This window comes from Orbicella franksi, chromosome 2 (assembly GCF_964199315.1).
Source record: "Orbicella franksi chromosome 2, jaOrbFran1.1, whole genome shotgun sequence".
Lineage (NCBI taxonomy): Eukaryota > Metazoa > Cnidaria > Anthozoa > Scleractinia > Merulinidae > Orbicella > Orbicella franksi.
This window is the reverse complement of record NC_138146.1, coordinates 1392923-1418897: the sequence shown is the minus strand read 5'-3', so window position 1 is coordinate 1418897 and position 25975 is coordinate 1392923. Positions and strand designations below refer to the sequence as shown.

The following is a 25975-nucleotide window of genomic DNA, read 5'->3' as shown; positions in this document are numbered from 1 at the left end:
GTAAAAATGAGGCAAATAGAGTCATACGACATTAGAAATTATTGACCAGAACAATACCTCATTAACATATCACTATGAATTCAAATAATATATTTTATATGACATGTTTGATGCCAGATTTATCACCTTAATGGAGACCATTCAATTTTCGCTGACGAAAATTAAAACTTTCGTCCAAAACTTTCATCTACTATCCATATGTCTGCGATAGGACTCCAAAGTTATTGAAACACCAAATTAAAAAATCTGACCATACGTGGGGACAAAAATCCCAAAGCTGGGAAAGGCTTAATCAAACTTTAGCCAACGCTGAATTTTAATCTTACATTGAAAATGAAGTCTCAGATTGATTGACAGTACTTACCAAAATAGACCGCTCGTAATGAATATTTTTTCTCGCAAATTTCGAAATATAAGACGTACAGATGTTTTTGCACACTGCTTGAAACGTTTCATATCACAATATTTAATCGATAGGCAAAAAGCAAATAAAGACAATGCTTAAATTTCGAAATAGAAACGTTCAATTCATTATATCAGGTTTGGGAGCTGGGCGGATGAAATCGAGTATACAGAATATGTGATGCAGCTATCTGATCAAGTAGACTTCTTTAAAGAAAAATTAACTTGTTTAACTTCGTCTATTTTTATTTCAAGCTTCAGCATTATTCTTTACTTGGGTAATGTATATCAACTTTAAATGAACTATGCAAATTTCAGTATTTGTATTTCTGACTCTGATGTTGATTTTGTCACTCTGAATAAATAGAAAAATTATTTATTACTCTTCTCACACGTGTTGACGTGTTTAGCGTTTTTTTATAAATCCTTCGATAGCCCAATAACACATGAGAAAAATCAAGAATCTTCTTCGTTTGCTTCGTCTTTGCGTATCCTTCACGAGTGACGTAAAGTATTTTATACCAATTTCTGATCATCAGCAACCTTGAAGTGAATCGATTACAATTTTGCGCAAGCGTTATTTAACACTCTTAAAGTGCGAACGACTGAAAATAGATTTACTTTAAACATCAAGCAAATTTTAAAATCACCCACAAGATACTCGTGGTTAAAAAGTGACGCCTTGCGCAGAGGGTAAATAAAAATTTTCTATTTTTATTGCTATTCATGTCCAGGAATCCAGGAATCATCGAGGTTGAATCTGTCACCTTCAGCGCATCACTAGAAATGAACTGACCACAAAAAACCGCCCTACCCAAGGTTTGATGTTTAACATTTCAAATACTGCCCGACTGTAACTTGTTTAGATGTTTCGCATTTAGGTCCGTGGAAAAATTGAAATGTTCGCAAAACTGAAGACAGCCTCCAAATTTAATCAGTTAATCGGGCTTTTGGAAGTATAGTTAAAATATTTCGGGTTTTAAATTTGATAGGAAATTGTTTGGCTTCTCACTCCTCAAATGCTGTATTTTGCGCAATGCTTGCACCTGAGTCAAACGGTGAAGAAAAACAAGATCTGGCGAAAGCCTGAACCTCCTAAATGCTCGGAACCCTGCGCAGACTACCTTGAGAGGGGCAAATGTTTGAGTCTTCTGAACTGGCCCGTTATGCGCTTAAAACGGTTTAAAAGCAAATGTCAAGCACAAAAAAAAAAGTGCAGGGATGGCGCAGTGTTGAGACCGATCGCCTCCCACCAATGTGGCCTGGGTTCGATTCTGGTCCGGTGCCATAAGTGGGCTTAGTTTTTTGTTGGTTCTCTCCTTGCTTCGAGGGTTTTTCTCCGGGTTCTTTAGTTTTCCTCCCTCCACAAAAACCAACATCTCCAAATTCCAATTCGACCAGAATAGAGGGCCGGCATGTGATGCGATGTGGCTTCCTCTCTAAGTTTCATAATATAATTTGAAAAGTTGTTATGGGCATTCACGAGTCTTCGGATGAATCTAATAATAATTCCATCCCCCCTTGACTCAATATCTCCAATATCCCCTACGTCGGTCAGTAAATAACGATTGGTCCCTTACAAGCAAAACGCTTCTGTTTTGATGACTATATTACAGGTGTCATGATGTGGTGATCCGAAAGAACAGTGATCAAACAAAAGTGTAATCGTGAACTGGAATTTAACTAATTAATGAAATAAGAATGAAGGATCTTGAACACACCTTGTAAAGAAGCTTTTACTCAACTATATAAAATTTTCCTTTATATCTGATACTACATTAATTTTTACCGCACCTTACTTCGCGAGTCTGTTTTTGTCTTTAAAGAGCAAGCCATAGGCATCCATATATAACAACTTTATCAAGAAACCTGCAATTATTTCAGAAATCTCTAACCAAGAAGAGGCTAGGGAGGGAGGCGTGGTAGCCTCATGGTTAGTGCGCTCGACTCCGGATCGAGAAACACCGGCAAGCCAACTGGACAAGTTTTTCTTTAGTTTCCTATGGGAACAGTTTTCCATTTCCATTTACTCGTATGTTTTTAATCTGTTCATGATAAATGTTCAGGGACCCGTTTCTCAAAGGTCCTGAAACGTTTTCGCACCCGAAAAGCCATAGCAAAATCTCAAACCTTATGATTACAGAGCTGTTTTATTCACATACACTAAATACAAACAGCGGCTCCCTTCTTACAAGAAGTTTCAGGCGTATAAACCTCTCTGTTTTTAGATACAGATTAACTAAAAATGGTTTTGCTGGCCCGAAAAGATTCCTGGGCTTTCGAGAAACGGGCTTCTGGGCCGGGTTGTTCAAAGCCCGATTTAGCTATCCCAGGATTAGCGAGAATTTTGCTCCAAGTTTTGTAACTTTTCGGTGAGGCTTTCTGCTTACATTGCTTGTCCTTCAGTTTAATTGAATTTGAATAATCTCAATGCAAACTACGCAAAACATAAGCAGTGAAAAACATTTTTACACAAAAAAAGGCAATAATTCGGTTAAATTTTAATCCTGGGTTAGGGTTAACCGGTTTTCGAGAAACCAGGCTCTGGACGTTTAACAACATATCAGAAACCTCCTCTACCAGGTTAGTCTAATCTACTGGAAAGGAAAATGTATGATTCAACATGAAAAAGTGTTTGTCAATTGTAAATCGTTTGAGATGTTTTGCATCTGGTTTTCCTTGATGGATTGAGGCATCTTGGGTTGCGCTCTAGGATTCATCTAGCATGCCTTGACTAGGCAGCAAGAACTGCGTTCTCAGCTAGAGATTAGTACAATCATTTTTTTCCATGTGTGCATACTCTTCGTCTTTGCTTTCGCCGCTACTTGCATTGGTTGTCGCAGAACGACCGCTCAGCTTCTTGCTCTTCTGAAAAGATAAGTAACCCGTGAACAGCTTCTTAAAAGCGTACCTGAAGTCTTTGTTCATAAGCCCGTAAATGAGTGGATTGAGCATGGAATTCCCGTAATGCATCCACTTGGCGACAGACACAATAAGAGGTGGAGGTGGACACCGGCAGATGTAATAATTTAAGTTAAGTGCGAAGAAAGGAGACCAACACACGATGAAAGCTCCAATCACCACGCCCAGCGTTTTTGCTGCCTTTAACTCGGCGCTAAGGGAAAACCGTCTGGATTTTCCATTAATGGTCATGTCGATCTGCTTTGCTTGGTGTCGTGCAGCTCTAAATATGTTCACGTATGCAAAGAGGATAATTATAACAGGAACTGCATAATTAAGCACAACTATCACCAACGTGTACAAGTCACTGTTCCAGAAAGTGGGCGCCAGAGAAGCAACCACAATGGAGTAACACCATATGGTGACGAGTATGATAATGCCTCTTTTGCTGGTCATCCGTGAGTGGTAAAGTAGAGGTCCTGTGATGCACAGATGACGGTCGATGCTCACAAATGTTAAATGCCAGATAGATGCGACACTCACCATGATATCGGTCACTGTCCATAATTGTTGCAGTAAAGGTTTGTTCAGGAATAGTGCTGGGCCAGATATTATGTGAGCGACCCACACCGGCATGGAGATCAACGCCACCAAAATGTCCGTGACAGCTAATGACACGACGAAGTAGTTGGTGACATGGCGGAGTCGACGGAACCGTTTGAATGCTTGTATAACGAACACGTTGCCAAAGATGGCCAGTAGAATTATTAACACGACAAAAGTGCACGAGAGGGCAATATGAATTTCGTCGTATTTTTCTGGTGACTCCGTGCTTGAGTTGCTGCTCATAGTGATGTCTTGTTCACACAGATCAGTTTACTTAAGATTTCTTGGACGTAAAAGCGTTTGCCCAGATGTCTCTGCCTCGGTAGACTATCTCCAATACAAACAGTGCCTTTTGATGAAGTTATCGTAAAATAACGATCTTCTTGTCCTCTTGTTGCCAACTCAAACTTTCCGAGGAAAATTATTTCTTTTTTTGTTTTCTTTCTTGAAAATGATAATTCTGATTAACGCGCCACTGCACCTTTGTAGTGAGTCTAGCCGCTGTTATTCGTGTTGCTTCATACTTCCCTTCAGTAGTTCAGATACAAAGACTGGAAGGAAGTAAATAACAGTGCATTTTAGTTGCTATTTAAAATTCAAGTGCAAAGAGATTAAAGGCTTAATTCCAAATTTACCGGCTTTTAAAATGACGAACACCGTACTGCCATTAAAATTTATCTTAAGTAGAACCAAATCGGATCATTTGCCTTTCATCGATCGGAACTAAATCTTTTTGCTATTTTGAAGTCTTAAAGTAAATCTATATATCATAGAATATGGCAATGGGGAAAAGTTATTACTTGTTATGAAAACATAAGAAGAAATTAAATAATTTGAGTCTGGCAGGCAGCTGTATTTTCTTCAAAACGTTTGAAAATTAGATTGAAATTGAAAATTATGATTTAAAGCTATAACTAAACTTTAATTTAAAAGAAATGAATTATAACGTTTCAAGGTTAACTCAAATTGACGAATTTACGAAAACAGAAGCAGCGACCTGGTTATTTACTTTTATGTGAAAAATGGTTTTAATTCCATTTGTAAATAATTTTGTATAATCACATGGTCTGCCGCTTTCTTTAATTTCCTGCGTTCTTTGAATAAATCCCTTTCTCTCAGCACTGGCTTTAATTAAAAACAGTGCGACGATAATTATTAAGAATGTAAGCCACATTAAATCTTTAGAATTAAAAAAACATATTTCAATCAGTCTTAGAATAATCCTATTTAATTCGGGGTAAATATAGGTGCTAAAAAAGTAATATATTTAGAGAGACACTGATTTGACCAATCCTGGACCGCGGGAAAGCAAATGAATAATACAAGTTAGAGAACCAACTGGAATTTATGTGATAGAAAACGTGAATGAAAAAGTTGGTAGTCTTATTACATGTTAAATACATTGTAATTTTTCCAACATGTACTGAAATTAATTTTAGAGTTTAACACAAACAATAAACGTACTACATGTGAGATGCTGTTAAATCAGTAAAGGAATCTAACGATCCCTTGCAGTTTGTGAGCGGCAAAAGCAACTCCTTTTTTAGAAGTGTAACCAACAGATTCTAAACAACGGATTATACTACGAAGGAAGTCAAGCTGTTCCTGTTACTAAACGTTATACGTCTTACTGTTTAAAAACAATGCTTGTCATTTGGAAGCCATCTTGACGGGTACGTAATACGCGTCAAAGACCGTCAGAAATTACAGTAATTGTATGGAAATCCGATGGCAAATTATTTTCTGAGCAATTAATGAATAGCAACATTAAGAGGCTAAATAAAGGATTGATTAACCAATATTTGAGTGATAACGCATCCATGTTCACGAAAAATATTACTTTCCATTGTAGGGAAAATAGCGCGACAGGACACTCTTTGACACAACAACATATCCCTCAAATCTGGCTTCCAAAGCCGTGAATAGCTCTATTGTGAAAATTTAAATATTTGTCGACAAGAAGTTTTTCAGAGATCAAAATTGTCTTAAGGTAGTTTTCTACTTCTACTGGGAATTAACAAAGTAAGAGTGGTGATGGGCAACTTTTGAAAAGAGTCGTACACTCAGAACTCAGAAGTCATCACCCGAAAACTAGCGTTAAACGGGGGAAGGGGGGAGAGGCAAAGCGCGGATGGAAGAAGAGGGAGTGCCAGTTCTAGTCAAGTCAAGTCAATTTATCTTCATTTAGGCAGGGTAGGCCTATCAACCATAGGCTGGTATCAAAAGGGGCCCTGCGTAAAATTAAGACTACATGATAAAAAATTCAGAATTTAAAAATTACCGCAAAGATATGTATATAAGGACTTTAAAAATCGAATAAAAAGGAAATTACACATCTATGAAGTACATTTTTCTAGATCAATACAATAAAAGAGAACAATCAAAGTATATCTAAGTATTATATTGGTAGAAAACTAATGGCTAAAATGAAAACTGAGACAGTTCTTGAAAATGGAAAGTGACGTGGCCTCTTTTACTAATGTGGGTAAATCATTAAAAAGAACCGCGCCTGAAAATCTAAATGTGTCTTACCCTAGCGTTGACTTAGGGTTCGGTAGGTGCCTGTTTCCCGTTGACGCCCGTTAACCCGAAAACCAACAAAGAAAGTCCTGGTAGAGTGGGATTTTCCAAGACTGCCAATCAACTTTCAAAACAATGCCATGTCGCTAACCAGATGAACACACAAAACAATACGAAGCATCATTCCCAAAACCTCGATCAACGCCCTGGGGGGCACTGCCATATATGGGCTATATGGGTATGTGCCGCTGTGAACGGTATGGTTTTCAAGCAGTTTACTCTAGGATAGGGTATATAAATCAGAGCGGTCTAGAATAGAATATCATTTTTCACAAAACTGACTGCTAGATTGAAAATTTTATCTTGAGTAAGGAAACCGGGAATTACCACCCAAAAATGTAAAAAAATCAAATCGTCAAGTTTAAATTTACGCAAATCAGCCTCAACAGTGTCGATAGATGGGGGATTTGGGGAGTTTACTCTAGTATAGGTTAGCAAAATTCAGCTGAACTAGCTCTGGTGTAGGCTAAGGGTTCCAGGGTCCCAGCGGCACATCCCCACCCAGAAATTCCCGAAGTACCCCCCCCCCCCGGATCAACGTCAAAAATGCGGCACTTTTTTACCGATAAATACAAACATCTGTGATAAGTAAAGACAAACACACAGATCATGGAGCACAACTTAATGGTTGCAGGATCCAGCTTCTAAATGAAACTGGCCAAGCAGTGTTGTAAAGCATTCGTAGCAACAAATATTGCAAAGAAAATTTAACAATCGGACTAGCACATGCTTATTCCTGGGAATGTCGACTTTACGGACAAAGATAATTAAATTAACCGCACCAAAAGTAATTTCTCCGAAAGATATCAAATGATATATTCTTGATATGGAGCACAACGTGACTCGAGAACGATTGACAGTGCAAGAAAGAAAAATAACTTAGGTCAACTGAAAAGCAAATTGTTTTTGTTTTGCATTGTTAATGAAAACGGCAGCTCTACGGAAACAGATCAAGCAATGTTTATTACGTGGTCTGTATACCATAACGAGTGTTACATAATGCCTTAGCTAAGCAGCGGTGTCGGTGGAACCTGATTATTATCCGGGTGTCCGTATATATTAAGCAGGCTGTCGGAATAAACGTCAAGGGCACATGTTAAATCATGTTCTGTCGACATGACGAGTACTGTATATACTTTAAACGCGACAATGCAATTAGCCTGCGAACAGGCTCCCGGCGAGGACGGAAAAAAATTTCGGCTAGCGCGAAACAGAAGAATTATGAGAGCAAAGCGATCGGGGCGGGGACTCACCGGGAGCCTGTTCGCAGGCTACAATGCAATCATAGTAAATAGTCTGTACGTTTAACTGAAAAAAATCGCATTAACCCAAGAAATTGTTTTCATCTTCCAACTTGACACAACTGGTAAATAATCGTAAAAAAAAGGAATATAAAAGTTGATTAATAGTATTCAAAACACGACGTTAAGTTTGTAAGAGACCATCATAGAAAAGTGTTCGTGCACTATTATTTGCACGCGGATTAATATTCTGCTCCTAGACAAGAAGCCAAAAACCAAAATCAACAATAATTCAAGGATGCGTGGGTGCCTTGCGGATGTGCAACAAAGGAGAGCAAACCAAACAGAGCTCTTTTTTTTATAGCACCTTTACCCAAAGTTAACGAGCTAGTTCTTGTTCCCATCATCGGCGCCCGACGACCTTTTTTTGCGCGGCAGTAAGACTTATCACCTCAGTCACGCAAAAAAAAAAAAAATGATTGGATTATTTACTGTTTGCTAAGATCATTTTTCCCTGTGCATAAAATGGCAAAAGCCTGATAAACACGTTTGCCCTACTAAGCAATTTGCAGCCTCTTGCAAGGATCTATGATCGGGCAAGCGATTCCATAGACATTGTTGATACAGTTTGTTGCCAAATGAACTTAGACATCACGGATGACTCAGAAATGCGCTAATTGAGTTTGTATTCAAAAACTGTGAATGAAAAAAAAAAAGCCCATTACGTCTACATCGCACTCATCTTTTAAAGAGGTGGAAATGGTTGTAATGTTGATTCTGGCATTCATCATAAGAATCTCCATTAAAAAGGTTTCATCAGTTTTTTCCTATGAATTCTTGGAACGCGCTCAAAAACCCGATACCTCACGCACAGAAAAAATACAACATCGACCCGATTTCCTCTGAACTGAGTAAAGACAGAAATAAGATTAATCGAAAGAAAACGAAATAAGGGACAAGAGAGGTTTTTCGCTGTAAATCCTGGCCGAAAAATTAAATTAAAGCCAGTGAGGCTTCTGTGTTGAAATGGAAAAACAATACTCTTCGACGATCTACGGTTGGAGTAAGTGACAACCTTTATGAAATGCAAAAAGATCCAACTTTTTTGTACTTAAATTGTGTTATTAAACCACAAATTGGAAAATAAATAAACTATGTTATTGCAACTATGAAGTACTATTAGTCTAATATCGTACTTGACCAGGCAATGATTGTAAACAAACCCTAGCATTGGGATCTTGCGGAGTTATATTCTCCTAACGGTATAAAGGGCAACATTATTTCCGCATCCCAACAGCCAAAAGATAAATTTTGAAAGATACCTTGTCATGTTTTAAAGGCGAAGCTTCCCCTGATCAATAGAAGATTTCATCTTCGAACAGACAAACATTAACAGGCTGTCTATCGAACAATTTACGTTCAAGTAATATTACAGAGTAGTGTTATGACACAAGCCATGCTCAATCTAAAAAAAAAAAATGTGTTGTACCTTGTCAAATCTGGCTCTGCTATCTCCCTGTAAATTTTTAGGCGTGTATCATTGAGTTTTCAATCGCGTGCAAATTTACTTCGCTACGTTGAGCTTTTCGACGGCAAGAGAATGGTTAATATCTCTGCTTTCCCAGCCAGACGTTAATAAACATGTGGTTGTTGGGGATGGCAATTCTCGCCTTGCTAAGCTAGCGTCCTGGTTGGATAACAACAACAATGACCACCTATTGATTATCATTTATTAACATATTGGCAATTTCATTCTGCGCCGGGCCCCCAAGAGAAAACAAACCATGGTGTTTTGGCAGATGGCGTCAGGGCTTTTGAGGTGTTAAGAAATTACATCTATTCTTCTTTTGCTGATCACTCGAGCATTTCACAATTGTACAAATGAAAGCTATTTTTGTTATTATTTCTCTCTTCTAGATCGGAAGTGTGGCGCAGATGGGAATTTACATCGCCGGAGCACCCGATCGATTTGTGCTTTACGCGCGCTAGGCTTGCGAACACGTTAAATGTTCGGGGTTCTTGACAAAAAAGCATGCAGCTAGAAGACTTCAAATTATGCGATAACTTTAAAGTGACTTGCTATTATTCTTACAAAGAACACCACTCAAACAAACCGAGTTTACGACGTGATCGTAAATAAAACATGCCTTCGTGAAAGATTACTTCGACCATTGCTTTTGTGTAATAAGATGCACGCAAATTGTTATTGCTTCTTAGAAGTGTTAACGTGCGATCACATCCTTTAAAGTAAAGATAGGTATACCAGAAACAGTAAGGAAAAAAGTTGCTAAAGATTCCCACAAAACTTTGTTTTGAATAAGATAAGATATTCGGGAAAATAACCGCAGCAGCTCAAAACTATCAAATAAAGTAGAAATCGATAAGTTGTACTGCCTTATTTTCAGACAAATATATACATAGAGCTTTTCAAGTCAAATCCTTGCCCAATGACATTCACTTTAAGAAGGTTCCCAGGTCCACTCTCCATTGTGACACCCCCTCCAGCCCTTTCTTCAGAAGATCACGCGCATTTGCAAGGAACCTGACTGTTTTCTGAGGGTGGCAAGGGGCTTATACATGACAGGCTGGGTTAGGACAAAACTTACCGTGTGATGCGTGAATAGCAATTTTTAAAAAAAAGACATAAGAGATTCGTAAATTTATGAAAACCTATTGCCAAAAGAAGCTAAAATTATATGTAACACGTGAATTTTGTCTGGTCTCGGATAAATACTACGAGTAAATATCTACGAGTAAGGTCAATAAGGTTTATTAAGGTGGCTGGTAATTTCAATACCTTCTTGTCTTGTAATTACCGGAACCTTTTCGCTCACAGTCACAGCGCATGAAATGGAGGCTCTGTCAGTTATCCTTTCGGTGGTAACAGAAAATAACGATGACGAAATCTTTGGTGCTAAATTTACGACTTTTTAAAGCCCTGACCAAACGAACTCACAAGTGGTCGCAAATAGCCGCAAGTTGATCTTGTGCGGAGACTTGCTTTGGGTGACCAAACAGACTCGCAAGTTTCCTCGCAAGTACACGAAAAAAAAAAACTCAAGGCAGACATATCCTGTATTTCATTGGTTAATGGACGTCACTCAACTTGCCTTGACTTGGATTGGGTGGCCAAACGACATAAAACTTACGTCGACTTGCCTGGTCGACTTGCGTGCATTTGATCTCGACCAATGTGAGCACAAGTCAATACAAGTACACGCAAGGCTTGCCAAACGGAGTCTCAAGTAGACCCATGTTTTCAGCTTACGTCCGTTTGGCCGGGGCTTAAGTCCAAAAGGTAGTTAAGGCAGTTTTCGAGTTTAGTACGAAGTGGGCGCTTAACAAAACAAAAAAACTATATTACACATTGAAGTTTCGATCCCTATTCTACGAGCTGTTGGATGGTTTTGCCATTCGTCGAGTCGCACTGGCACTGTTCAGCGCGGTTACCTATAGCTACCAAGCGTAACACAGAAACATGTGGACAAGGCTGACACGGAAAAATTAATACGAAATATCCACGGAATTAGCCCAGGACGAATTTCAAAATGCTGAAGACGAAAAAGATCGAAAATTAAAGACGTGATGGAAACACAAAGATTTCAAGAACAAATGAAATCCCCTTTCGGTGTTTCGACTAATTAAGTTCCTTACTTCCATGCATAATAACCTTATTATTGAATTTGATTATTTGTGATACCCAGAATAAACAAGGTCTCAGTAAATGTTATCAGCCTTCAGCTTTGACTTTGATAACCGTTTACCTCACCCTTGATAATTCCGAATATCACTAAAACGCTCATGCAATAATAGTGAATTATCTGCGGCCCAAACAGAACGGCACATCCGTAGAAAGTTGCCCTGGTAGTTAGCGCAAGGAAGCAGTCGTTTCAAACAGAATTCATTTCAGTCATTTGCATTGATCGTCAAACCTCTTTTTGGATGCTGGGGATTTACCTTAAACTGAGTTTCTTTGAGGTTCCTGATGATCCTGTCTTCAAGTTTCTTTCCCGCAAGTAAACGATGATCACTGGCCAACAAAGGAAAACCAAAACAGCAGAATATTGGTCAGACGAGCATATCTATCAATTTATGCTCTCTTGCAAATGATTGAAAATTAGAACAAAATTCACAAAAAACCGTTAAGAGGTGCTAAAAGCTTTTGTCTAGTCTCTCGTTACTCTCTTGTGTTTGTCTTTCATCTTCCAGCTAAGAAACGCCGAAGTCATCAAAGAAATGGTAATTACAGCGGTACAGGATAGCGCCATAAACGAACCCCCTAGAACCACTTAACATATGAAATGAGAAGTAGCTTAGCGCTTACAACAGACGGCAAAACATATCTTAAAATCGTGAATTTAAGTTTGAAAACATAAATTCCGCGTTAAGCTTTTACTAAACGCTAACTTCCTAAGAGAAGTCGTAATTGAGACAATGATTATCTTGTTTGTTTATATCGAGATAATCCGGCTTCCAACTGAAACACGGAAACAAGGATGTGTATATATATAAAGAAAATAGCAACTGGAAGACAGTAGCTGCCGAGTACGTAACACTCTCCCAGCTCCACAGATTATATTTTTTGTGCCGAAAAAGATAATTTTGGACTAGCAATGGCTAAAATTTGAAAACAGAAAAAGGGGAAATCACTCAATCAAAGGGAATCAAAATCATCAATCAGCCTTTACAACGTAGTTTCGTCGCAGCACCAAGCGAAAATTTCTATCACTGAGAATTAATAAGAAAACAAGTAAAAACCAATCCTTTTCACACAATGTTGAAGACCACCTGAACTATAAACTATCTGCTTTTCTTTTTGAAAATTATTTTGATGCACAGAACTAATCAACACTATACACTTCAATTACTTCAATCACAACAAACTTCGTCTAAACATCATGAAATACATCCCAAACGTCAAGCAGTTTACGTCAGTATAGTTATCACGAAAATGTTCTTTACGAGTGGAAAAAAAATGATAATACCATTAAACCTTGTTTAAAGAATTAGAAATTACTTATCAAGTAAAAACTCAGTTTTACAAAACAAATGCGTATTTTTTTGAACCGGCAACAAAGTTTCCAACATGGTAAAAACAAATAAATGAAACGCGATGTTCCCTTTATCTAAGTGAAACATCTAAAAACAAGTTCTCTCTATTGGTAACGTTGTTAGTCCTTGGTGGAAACTCGTACAAATAATTCTGGTGTAGACGACAAAGGCTGTCAGTTATTTAAAGAAAATGGGTATCTTGTAGGGAACTCTATTATTCTTAAGAGAGCAAGTCTTTCTCAATATTGTACAAACGAATCTGGAAATATCTGGCGTTAAATTTACGGCTTTTTAAAGCCCTGACCAAACGGACTCACAAGTGGTCGCAAATAGCCGCAAGTTGATCTTGTACAGGGACTTGCTTTGGGTGACCAAACAGACTCGCAAGTTTCCTCGCAAGTACACGAAAAAAAAAAACTCAAGGCAGACATATCCTGTATTTCATTGGTTAATGGACGTCACTCAACTTGCCTTGACTTGGATTGGGTGGCCAAACGACATAAAACTTACGTCGACTTGCCTGGTCGACTTGCGTGCTTTTGATCTCGACCAAAGTGAGCGCAAGTCAACGCAAGTGTACGCAAGGCTTGGCCAAACGGAGTCTCAAGTAGACCCACGTTTTCAACTTACGTCTACTTGCGGGGTCCGTTTGGCCGGAGCTTAAGTCCAAAAGGCAGTTAAGGCAGTTTTCGAGTTTAGTACGAAGTGGGCGCTTAACGAAACAAAAAAACTATATTACACATTGAAGTTTCGATCCCTATTCTACGAGCTGTTGGATGGTTTTGCCATTCGTCGAGTCGCACTGGCACTGTTCAGCGCGGTTACCCATAGCTACCAAGGGTAACACAGAAACATGTGGACAAGGTTGACACGGAAAAACTAATATGAAAATATCCACGGAATTAGCCCAGGACGAATTTCAAAATGTCTGAAGACGAAACTGATCGAAAATTAAAAAGTACTGGGAACTCAAAGGTTTCAGGAACAAATGAAATCCCCTTTCGGTGTTTCGACTAATTAAGTTCCTTACTTCCATGCATAATAACCTTATTATTGAATTTGATTATTTATGATACCCAGAATAAGCAAGGTCTTGGTAAATGTTCTCAGCCTTCGACTTCGACATCTAATTACATCGGTAGATAGCGCCATAAACGAACCCCTTATTATATGTAATGAAAAGTAGCTTATGCTTACAAGAGACAGCAAAACATGAATTTATGTTTGAAAATATAATTTCCCGCTATAATTTCCCGCTTTTACTAAAGGCCAACTTACTAAGAGAAGTCGTAATTGAGACAATGATCATCTTGTTTGTTTAGATCGAGATAATCGTCCAAACTCGGAAACAAGGTTGTGTATATGTAATGGTGATAGGACTGAGTGGAGTCCAATTCGGTCTGTTATCATAAGAGTGATAACAAAATCGGACGACCGCGCAGCGGGAGTCCGATTTGTTTATCACGATTATGATTACAGACCGAATTGCCCGACACGAGGTCTTATTATCAATTAATCAATTAATTTCCGAGAAAAGAAGAACAGCAAAGTTATGAAAGAAATGGAAAATTTGCATTAAAATACCTACAAAGGAGATGTAAACATTCTAAGGCCACCGCGCCTCCTACCGGCAATTAGGCGCTAAAAACACAAAAGCGCACGCACGCACGTAACTTTAACTTTGAATGTGATTGGTTGATTTAAACTACAACTTTGAATGTGATTGACTTATTGAACTGTACGATAACAAACTGTCCAATAACAAAATGTCCGATAACAACTTGACAAGTGAATTAGTGGAAAATGGATTTTTTTAAACCAATCACAATCGAGGAAAATGTAATTTTTATGATTAATAAAGAAATTGGAAATTGGAAGACAGTAGCTAACGAGTACGTAACATTCTCCCTCCTCCAGAGATTATACTTTTTGTGGCGAAAAAGATAATTTTGATATTTTGGACTAACAATGACAAAAAGATATTTTGGACTAGCAATGACTAAAATTTGAAAACAGAGAAAGTGAAAATCACCCGATCAAAAATACCAACCAGCCTATATAACGTAGTTTCATCGCAGCACCAAGCGAAACACATATCATGACAAATTTCTATCACTGAGAATTAATAAGAAAACAAGTAAAAACCAATTCGTGTCACACATTGTTGAAGACCACCTGAACTATAAACCGTCTGCTTTTCATTTTGAAAATTATTTTAATGCGCGAAACTAATCATCACTATACACTTCAATTACTTCAATCACAACAAACTTCGTCTAAACATCATGAAATACATCCCAGACGTCAAGCAGTTTACGTCAGTATAGTTATCACGAAAATATTCTTTACATGTGGAAAAAAATGATAATACCACTAAACCTTGTTTAAAGAATTAGAAATTACTTATCAAGTAAAAACTCAGTTTTACAAAACATATGCGTATTTTTTAGAACCGGCAGCAAAGTTTCCAACATGGTCAAAAAAAATAAATGAAACGCGATGTTCCCTTTATCTAAGTGAAACATCTAAAAACAAGTTCTCTCTATTGGTAACGTTGTTAGTCCTTGGTGGAAACTCGTACAAGTAATTTTGGTGTAGACGACAAAGGCTGTCAGTTACTTAAAGAAAATGGGTATCTTGTAGGGAGCTCTATTTTTCTTAAGACAGCAAGTCATTCCTAATATTTTACAAACGAATCATGGAGCAAGACAAAACTCAGTACAATTTACTTTTTAAAAAAGAATGGGTTAGGCTCTTTACCAGTCGGTAGATAAAAAGTCAAAAATATATTTGCCTGATCGTTTGTTTGGCAGGCCAAAAGTCAACGATAAAGACAAGTCCATTAAAAAATGTTCTAAGTTGCTCACCATGATACAGGAAAACCTGAGAAGTTATTTGTTCTGGCACTGTTTACATGAATAAATTTCTTCATTGACCTTCTGCTTTCCAAGTGAATTTGCAACCTTTCTTTTCTTCTCGAGATGTCGTTTGAAGAAGTTTCGTCACCAAAGAAGAAAAAAGTTAGAGCTATCGGTAAAGCATCATTGGTCTGTTTTAGTTTTTATAAGAAAAGTTCACAATACTTCAAGGATGTCCTTCCTGCATGCTGAGCTTTGCAAAGGTTAGCTAATTCATTTTCTTAAAGCTAATCAATGACAGTCCAGCTGCCCGTTAAGCCGCTGACCACGGAATACTTCTCTTGGATTATGGATCCATGATCAACAAACGCTGTATGTTTAATTGAAGGACATAGGTATGATTAAATTTGTATTTCTATCTATGTTCCTGATGAAATATCCTCGAAAACAGATCTTAAAAATGTGATGTTCGCTTTGCTTCTATAATTTATTTTTTTTCGTAATTCATTTTTTTGTCAAATTTCCTCACAAGCAACTTTTAGTTCACTATAAAATTGTAAAATTGTAATAACCTGGCCTTACCTGACGTTTGAATATAAATTTGATTAAGGTTGTCGACTTCTGTGAGAAAAAAACATACGTCCCAACACGCTTTCAGAATCATTTTGCCTCAACGCTTTGGTCGTTCTCTAGTCGGGAAGTTTCAAATATCCCATTTTGATTCTCAAACCAAAACTGAAATGTGTCCTGCGATTTAAAGCTACGACTGCTCATAGAATTTCACAAGCTGTTTGAAACAACACCCTTACACCATTAAGTAAACTAGGCAAATACATACAAGATAAAAAGATACGTTTCAACTTACTGGTTTGATGTGAAATAGAAAAAAAAAATTGCCCCACGTATGTTATTTGTCCTGAAATGAAAACAGAATCGTGCAGGGAAGAGCAGATTGCTGGATTTTCATCAGAATACTGCACGGTACCGAGTAGTTACCGCAACTTATTAATCCTGTTCTATTGTTTGCGGTGTGTTGACATGATTGTGGCCACCTGACTCAAACAACCAACTTGACAAATAGCAAGATAAGGTTGTTTATAGCTCGCACAATCGTATTATTTAATCAAGATGTTTGAGACAACAAAATACACAGAGCTGCATATGTGTAGATTTGTCTGATAATTCATTAGTTGTGAATACGGGATTTTGGGCGCCATGTCCAACGTGTTTGCCTAGCAGAAAGGTCTCTGATGAGTCCTTGCGTGAGACTAGCCACGAACGATATAGTATCACAAGTAACTGTCAACTTTATTGGCAATTTATTAGTTGGTAACCCCATTTCAATTTTTTTTCTAAACAGAGGTCATCAAAAACGTTATCTCCACAACTATGGTATTACTACCAATTTAGGCATTTAGGCATTGAAATAATACAGACAAATGTCGGATATATTAGGAATTGTGCCATAAAACACCGTGCATAATAAGTGCTCGGAGAACAATAAAATAAATATATTCTGAAACGCACGTCTTCCAGCTTCACACTGCTAAGACAATAACCATAACATAATTTGATGGATTGGCATAAATTGATGAAGTACAAACAGGGTGTTACATTGATCGTAATCTTTATAGACATGGAACAAAAATACTGAATACTTTACACAGAAAAATCGCTAAACATTTGCTTTACAATTTTAGATTTTCGCGTTTAGAAGAGAAAGCTGGACCTCAAATGAATTTTGCACCCTTTCCAAGAAATAATTCGGGTTTTACAGGTGAAAAAAAAAAAAACCGAGAAGATATTGCAAAATGATGACCTGGGAAACACGATCAAGTCATAAGAAAGATGTTCGTCGATTGGTTATCAAGCTAACAGTATTTTTACGGTCAGGCTGCCGCGATCTCAGCTCTCGATAGAGAGAGCAAGAAATGTAAGAGTGATTAAAGCCTCATCGAGTGAGTTTTGTAGCGCTTGTAAAAATTTGCTGTACTTCCTTCTTCTCCTCTCTAGACTGACCAAAAATTGGACTTGCTTACAAAGTTACTGTGTACCTACGCTATTCAGGCCGGGCTTTTTTTGAGGAGGAGGAGGAGGGGGCGGGGTGAGGGGAGGGTTCTGGGAACGGTGTGGAAGGGAAAAATCACCCTGCAGTTCAAGTAAAGAATTGCCGGCGCTATGATGTCTGTGATTGGCGGACTAACTACTAAGTGGGAGACATAAACATCCAATCCAAAGAAAAAAGACGCGTACTTTCATCGCAATTCAAAGCAAAACGAATTTCGTGACAAATTTCTATTACTGAGAATCAGTAAGACAACAAGTAAAAACTAAGTCATCTCACACATTGTTGAAGACCACCAGAAACCATAACCCAGCTGTTTTTTTTCTTGAAAATTATTTGAACCAATGGAACTTAAGTGCTATACACTTCAATCACACCAAACTGGCCTAAACACTACATACCTCCTAAACTTCAAGTAATTTACCCATTGTAGTTAATATGTAAAAGTTCTTTGCGTGTGGAAATAATAATTCCACTGAAACTTGTTTAAAGAATTAGAAATTACTTAGTAAGTAAAAACCTATATAAAACAAAAGCGAATCTTCTAGCACCGGCAGCAAAGTTTCCAACGTGGTGAAAATAAATATTTTCTTTATCTGAGAAGACTTGCGAAGAACATGGTAACGTTGTCCTTGGTGGAAACTCGTAGAAATAATTTTGCTATAGACTACAAGCGCCGTTAAAGCTAACGAAAATGGGCCTCTTGTATGGAACTCATTTTACTCCCAATATTTTACAAACAAACCATTGAGCCAGACAAACCTCGGAGCAAATCACTTTTAAAAATAATGGATTGGGCTCATGTCCAAAAACTGTTCTAAGTTTCCCACCATGATACCGGAAAGGCTGAGAAATTATTTGTTCTGGCATTTTCCATGAATAAATTTCCTCATTGAACTTCTACTTTTCAAGTGAATTTGCAATCTTTTTTTTTTTTTCAAGATGCAAGATGTCGTTTAACGAGATTTCGTCACCCCAAACAGAAGAAAAGTAAGAATTATCGATAAGTATTTTTGGTCATTTGGCATGCAAAGAAAAGTTCTCATTCCTTCAAGGATGTCCTCCCATGCTGAGAATCCCCCCTCCCCCCCCGCCATTGCAAAACTTTAGCTAATTCATTTTCTTAAAGCTAATCGATGACATTCCAGCCGCCCTTAAACGAAGGATCACGAAATACTTAGGCTGGATTGTGAACGATCCTTGCAAAGTATCCTCAACTAACTCTTCCATGTATGTTTAACTGAAGGGCATAGGTATGATTAAAGTTATATTTCTGTTTCTTGATAAAATATCCCCGGAAGAAAATCTTCAATGTTCCCTTTCTATGGATTTTCTTTTCTTTTTTTTTGTGCTTAATTCATTTTCTTGCCAAATTTCCTCATAACAAATTTTCAAGTGGCTTCCCAAAATTTTAAAATTGTAATAATCTGGCCTTATCTGACGTTTGAATATAAATTTGATTAAGTTTGTCTCGGCTTCTCAGTGAGAAAAAACACGTCAAACAGGTTTTCAGAATCATTTTACCTCAACGCTTTGGTCGCTCTCTAGTCGAGAAGTTTCTAATATCCCATTTTGATTCTAAAACCCGTTAACTACCAAAAATAAAATCAGTGTTTCGTGAGATTTAAAGGTAAGACTGTTCATGGAATTTCACACGCTGTACGTTACCCGTTACCCATTACTCCATTCGGTAAACTAAGAAAATACATACAAGACAAAAAGATACATTTCAATTTACTGGTTTGATGAGAAATGTAAAAAAAAAAATTCTCCACTTATGGTAATTCGTGGTGAAACGAAAACTTAATAAGTGCAGAGAAGAGAAGGTTGCAAGACAGAATACTGCACGGTAGCGAGTGGTTACTGCAACTTATCAATCCTGTTCTATTATTTGCGGTTTGTTTACATGATTATGGCCACCTGACTCAAACAATCGACTCGACAAATAGCAACATAAGGTTATTTTTAGCTCGCACAATCGTATTATCCAATCAAGATGTTTGAGACAACAAAATACACAGAGCTGCATATATATAGCTTTGTCTGATCAGCCGATTCATTAGTTGGAAACCCTATTGAATTCTTTCTAAACAGAGGCCATCAAAACGTTATCTCCACAACTATAGTATTACTAGCCCAAAGGTGGGCATTGAAGCAATACAAACAAAGAAAATGTCAGATATATTAGTAATTCTCCCATTAATCACCATAGTAAATGCTCGGAGAAAAATGGAATATATATTCTGAAACGCACGTCTTCCAGATTTTCGCGTTGAGAACAGGAAAGCTGGATCTCAAATGAATTTTGACCCTTTCCAAGAAATAGTTCGGATTTTACTGGTGAAAAAAACAAGAAAAAACCGTGATGGTATTGCAAATGATGACCTGGGAAACACGATCAAGTCATAAGAAAAATGTTAGTCGATTGGCTATCAAGCTAACAGAATTTTTACGGTCAGGCTGCCGCGATGCCATTTCTCGATAGAGGGAGCAAGAAATGTAAGGGTGATTAAAGCCTCATCGAGTGAGTTTTGTAGCGCTTGTAAAAATATGCTGTACTTCTTTCGTCTCCTCTTTAGACCCAAACAATAAGTTAAAAAGACTGACGAAATATTTGTCTTGGATTCGGTTACAAAGTTGCTATGTACTTACCCTATTCAGACCGGGGCTTTCTTTTTTTTTTTGGAGGGGGGAGGGGGAAGGGGAGGGGAGGTTTCTGGGAGTGGTAAGAAAGGGGGTGACGTCAGTGAAAATAACTCTAATGTTACTACGATATCAACGCCACGGGGCTAAAAGAAAATTTGAGGAAAATACGAAGAACCAACATTGACGCACCCATACAGATATCTTTAAAAGAAGCTGCACATTCTGGCAACCAGAAATCGCCCACTGGCAAGTATCATTCGAAAGCTAAGGTAGTGGAGTAAAAGTGGAGCAAAATGTGTACAAATATGGGAAAAGAAACAGAGGAAGATACCAAGCCACAAAGGGAATCAAAAACCTCTTGGCGAGAACTTGAAATCTGGCGACCATGGCTTACACCGCGAGAGGAACCGAAAGAAACTTAAACAAGAACCTAACAGCAACAAAAATCGAGTGAGATCGCCCATACCCGCAAACAAAAACAGCGGGGCCTTGTTTTGCTTACCTCGTGGCAGTGGCTGAACAGCTTCTGCAATCAGGTGAGGAACATTGGAGGAGAAAGCTCAATAAAACGTGGTCAATTCCAGTGACGAAAGGTGCCACAATGCATATGTCAACCAGTCTCTGACAAGAGCGTGTTGGGACAATCGAGCTGAGATGGCGAATTAATGTAGAGACTCAACCAAAATACCAAAAGGGTGCGGTTGTTAATGCCAACGATGCGTGGAGTGAGTTGGCTTTACGATACTAAAGGAAACAGTGAAAAGTCCTGTAATATAACTGCTTTTTGAACGACAGGTTTCAGGGGATAAACAATAGAGGGGTATCCGTTGATCAAAGAGTAAATGTAATAACTGATCTTGCTTCCGACAATAAGCGTCTTTTTCTTTTACGGAGGTTTGAAAATGTTTACTTATTTTAAGAAAAGACCTGAATTACATTGTCCTTTTCAAGTAACCTTTCAAAAGGACGACATCACAGAAGCGTATCCGTCCACAAGAAATGCACTAATTGTGAATTACACAGTCTTGTTTCCGACAGTTCGCGTCCATTTTCGTTTAGGAGTGGTGGAAATGTTTTTATTGTAAAACTAATATTTGAATTCCATTCTGTCTCTTGTGACACTAAAAATGTAATAGACTATGTCATTTTTTCACTTATTCCACCCCTAGTGAATAATTCCCAGAATAAAGATGTAATCTGTAGGTGTCGTTTCAGTTTAGAACCATCTAAGGCACCAAACACAACGACCATGTTGTCTAACCAGTGAGGATTTCAGTTTACGTTTCTCTTCGAACCCATGATAGCATTTCATGCAAATTGAAAATGCAAATAGCAGTAACTCGCTACTATTTTTTGTTCTATTTACCTCGAAGATTAAAATCTGTTAATGGAGTTTGCCTTCATTATATAAGCTCACAAAAAAACGTGGGTTTTTTCTTTCAGAACAGCATACTAACTACCCCAAACCGCCGGTAATAGCCACAACAAATGAATATTTTGAGTTCAGACGCGCCGTATTTAACAATGTTTTATTTAATTAAAATAATTTTGGAGGATTTGAAATACACGTTCAAAACAATCTCTATGAAGGGCAATATTTGTGCTCCCTTCCTATGTCTTCTCTTTCCGAAAAAAATTTACTCTAAGTGCAAAAAAAAAGCAGCTGATATTCATTTGCCTACGCCAGTCAAACACAAATCATCGTGTAAAAATGGCTAACGTTATCAGTCGTTGGATCTTGTCGAAATGCTAACCGTTTTTGAAAAGTTTTTTTTTTCTTTTTGCGAATTAACTTTCAAAGGTCCGAATCTAATGTATGTGTGTCTAGGTAGGTAAACAAAAGAAAAATTTCGGTCGTGATTTTTGAGCGGCCTGCATCAAAACAACGTCTACCGGTCTTCGTTTACCCAAATCAAACATAGAAAAATAATACAACGTAAGATCTGAGAAATCTTATGCAGAGGAAAACTACAAATGAACGTAATATAAGAAACATGTATGAAGCATCTTGGTTGCAAAACTAATTCAATGTTTCTTATTTTATATATTCATAATCTATACAAATAACTCTGCGTTACTCGAAACACGTGTACACCTAAAAGCAATTTAGAGGATTATTAACGATATTGATATTCTTTAAATACAACGTACCCTGTATACCAGGAATATTTTAAGAGGGTATTCTGAAAATGCCGTGGTTGTCTTCTTGACATCTGCAAACAGAACACGTTGTTTGTCGTTTTCTGTGTCTTGGTGAATCAAAGTACTTCTGGTCAATATTACATGTGACAGTGATAAATCTTTAAACGGTTATCATCAGCTAAGTAACAAAAACATCAGAGCCAATCCGACTGAAATATAGGAAAAGCCATCTACATAATTAGTCAAACATCGCGTATTTTCTGTCTTTCATTCTGACTTAAAACTTTTGGAACACACTACACGTTACTATAACCTAGACCGAGATTAGAAAGTAAATCAGGTAGTTTGAAAAGCGGCAACAAAAACTAAAATTAGCGAATTCAGTGGCGGACCCCCATTTTCTGTTGATAAAATAATGATGAGCGTAAAATACAAAACCAATTTTGAAAAATTTCAGTTATTGAAGAGTTAAGAGGGCTCTGAAGTACCAAAGAGAACTTTTTAAACTTTGTCATGCCAGCTATCTTATCATGCTGATCACAATTTGATAATATAACAATAAAGGTTTACAGTGCATGTTTTTGAGTAGTTTTAAAATAGAACAACATTTTAAGCGAACATTAAGAGTGTTATCAGTATGTTGATGGATTATACTGTTGCTATGGTAACTTATCATGAAAACGACTCCGTTGTGTTAGGCATTGATTGATACTATTATTGTGGCGTCAATATTAGTGGCAGTCTTTATATCTACCAACTTTGAAGTTTAATAGCTGGAAAGTGCTAGAAACTGTTACCAGCCGCCTTATGAGATTGGAGGCAAACATTTCTCGAATATTTACACTGATGAATCTATCGCTGACCAGCTAAAATGAGGGACTTATTCACCAGATAAGTAACTGCGTAAGCGCCTTGAATAAAATAGATAAAAAAGTGCCAAAAGAATAGGTTACTTTATATATGTTCTTCGCTAATTTACCGCCCGATAATGGCAAATTTACTCACATCGGAGCCAGTTCAGTTTCGTATAAATTCTCAATATTCCTTATTGAATTCGAATAAACTTTCTACCTTCTAACTCACATGTATTTATCTAGGGGAAGTCAATTTTTTATAAAAGGAATGGCACAATGGTACGAAGTACATAAGCACTGAATTATAAATTAGCCCTGAAACATCTGTTTGACTTTAGAATTGGTTCTGACTGGCACCGTGCATTTTCCAAAAGAAAGAAGCTGATGTGAACGCACTAGCCCTCGGGTGCACAAGGGGAGGAGGGAGGTGGATCAAACCTTCTCTCCCCTTCAAAGTCTGAGTGGCATTTCAAATAAAACCTTCTTAGAGCAGTAAGTTTACTTTTGTTGATGCGTAGTTTTAAGGATGAAATCCTAGTGTTTGAGATTTGAAACGACAGTTTTCGAGCAGTACTCGTTCGTCATACCTGATCGAAAATGTAAAAAATTATGAGAAGCGGCTAAAATGAAATATCATTTCTTCTAAACGGAGGGCTATCATAAGATCAAACTTTCACGTAAAGACTGGCTTTTTACTTTTCTAAACCGAGCGCTAGAAATTTCTAGTGGTCTCTGCTGCAGTCTTAGCCAGAAAGACCGACTGGTGATTAGAAGCATCGCCTTAAAAGCATGTTATGTAAATAGTGACTTAAAAATACACAGGTAGGTAGGTAGGTAAAGTCTGTATACGAGCCAAGTGGCCAATCAGGCCTGAGCTTATCCCGGTTTCCGTAGCATGAAGCGACTAGGAGTATATCTACTCCCCCCTGGATGGGATGCTAGTCCATCGCAGGGTTACCCCCAGCATTAAGTTCGCCGGTTCCCATTTATATACCTGGGTAGAGAGAGTCACTGTGAGAGTAAATTGTCTTGCCCAAGTACACAACACAATGTCCCCAGCCAGGGACCAAGACCACCGCGCCTCCCAAAATTAAAAATACAAAACAAAACGAAGACGAAAAAGTTTTTTGTCCACCGTAATGTTAAATCTATTCAGTTGTCTAACACTGAGAAACGATAGTGATCAGTGGTTTGAATTCTCTTAGCGTGGCTGGCATTCAGGGACATGTGCTGCAGAAAAAAATTGCTACTAAATTGTGCGTCTGTTTGTTCATGTAGGTCACTAGCACTATGATATTACTACCACTTCAAAGAAATTAAAAAGTCCTCAGCTTTAAAATATTGTTTCGCGTTTAACAAGTGTTTTGTAAATAAACAAAGCCAAGAAAGTCATTTCCACCTTATTCAGCAGCAGTTTCGTAGACTTGGAAACCCAGGGGAAGATAACCGAGGCAGACCAAGGACACTGAAATGCACAATACTCCTCCACGTTGGTGATCTTCGGGAGACAGGAGAATTCTTGCCGCTGGTAAAGTTATAGTTTGAAATAACAGGAGGCACCTTAATTTTGGTGCGACCTATCGGATTCTGGCATATAATTCACTCGCTGAATTGATGGAATAAACGTTAAATAGAGTGAAGAGTGAATTTTTTAAATCATTCGTTTGAGAATTACATATAAAGAAGACCAGTAATCCCTTACCCTTTCGAATATCTCCGCCTGACGTCTAAAGTTAAACCAGTCAAAAATGTTCTCGTATCGTGTTTGGTCTTACATTTAGCTGATGTAATTTAATCATCAAACTGGGAATTCATTGGCTGACGGAGTTTAACCACTGCCAGGGAAGCCAAGCAGATCACTAATTGCTTTCATAATGTAGGAGTTGCATATTAAAATAGTCTGATATACATTAACCTTGGCTTGGTTTGTACTGCGCCGGAAGAATTCGAAGACGGAGGTTTCACTCTGAAAAGGCGACAACTGTTTCCCGTCCTCACTACGCCGGAGTCTGGAGAAATTTAAAAAAAGGGCAATTACTGGGCATTTTGGATTTGTGTTTGAGGAAAACTCGGTCAGAGAAATCACATGATTATCGTCAATCATCGTTTTCGAAAAGCTCCGTTTTCAAAATGTTTTCCATCCACGCGAAGACGAAAAGCCAGAGTTTTTAAATTCCTCCGGCTCCGTTTTCGTGACGGATTAGCATGAATGGTTAGCCTAACCGTAGAAATAAAGCTGCGTTTTTAAATTTCTCCGGCGCAGTGTGGACACTGCCTTAGAAATAAACCAGATCGTCAGGCAAGACATGTGACTAGTTTATACCTTGAAATACCACCTGGCAGTTTGTGCAATTATTTTATTGCGAAATTAAACTAAATTGGCGTCGACAAATCGGGAAGACAGTCGTCGCCGGAAAACGGAAAACAACGGGCGAAAGATGTTAAAATTATCTCATGTATATTGTGTGAGCTTAAGAAATTCACTATACCTACTTTTTCTTTCTTTCCTTTATCACCCTCTCAACTCAACTGTCTTTCTTACTGTTAATATTTTCTTGTTGCTTGGCATTCTGGACCTATCGGCAAGAGATTTAATCGCAAATACAACGAGAATTCACTTGCAGTCAG

The 25975-nt window shown here is 37.8% G+C and overlaps 1 protein-coding gene across 3 annotated transcripts; it reads right to left on the bottom strand.

Annotated features, from left to right (window-relative positions):
• Positions 1 to 1029: 1029 nt before the first annotated feature.
• On the bottom strand, positions 1030 to 24769 carry LOC145474914 (octopamine receptor beta-2R-like). 3 transcript variants are annotated; one of them, XM_081455205.1, is made up of 2 exons: positions 24747 to 24769; positions 1030 to 4460 (listed from the first exon to the last, which is right to left on the bottom strand). In XM_081455205.1, exon 2 carries the CDS (start codon positions 4150 to 4152, stop codon positions 3163 to 3165), a length of 990 nt encoding a protein of 329 aa, XP_081311331.1. In that variant the 5' UTR covers positions 4153 to 4460; positions 24747 to 24769; the 3' UTR covers positions 1030 to 3162. The 3 variants fall into 3 exon arrangements, with proteins under 3 accessions (XP_081311331.1, XP_081311330.1, XP_081311328.1); XM_081455204.1 differs by lacking the exon at positions 24747 to 24769 and adding an exon at positions 20854 to 21971; XM_081455202.1 differs by lacking the exon at positions 24747 to 24769 and adding an exon at positions 9220 to 12683.
• Between the last annotated feature and the right edge of the window lie 1206 nt (positions 24770 to 25975).

What these genes read in the sequence shown, in the direction of transcription:
- LOC145474914 (XM_081455205.1), bottom strand. Translation starts at nt 4,152, where the DNA reads ATGAGCAGCAACTCAAGCACGGAGTCACCAGAAAAATACGACGAAATT.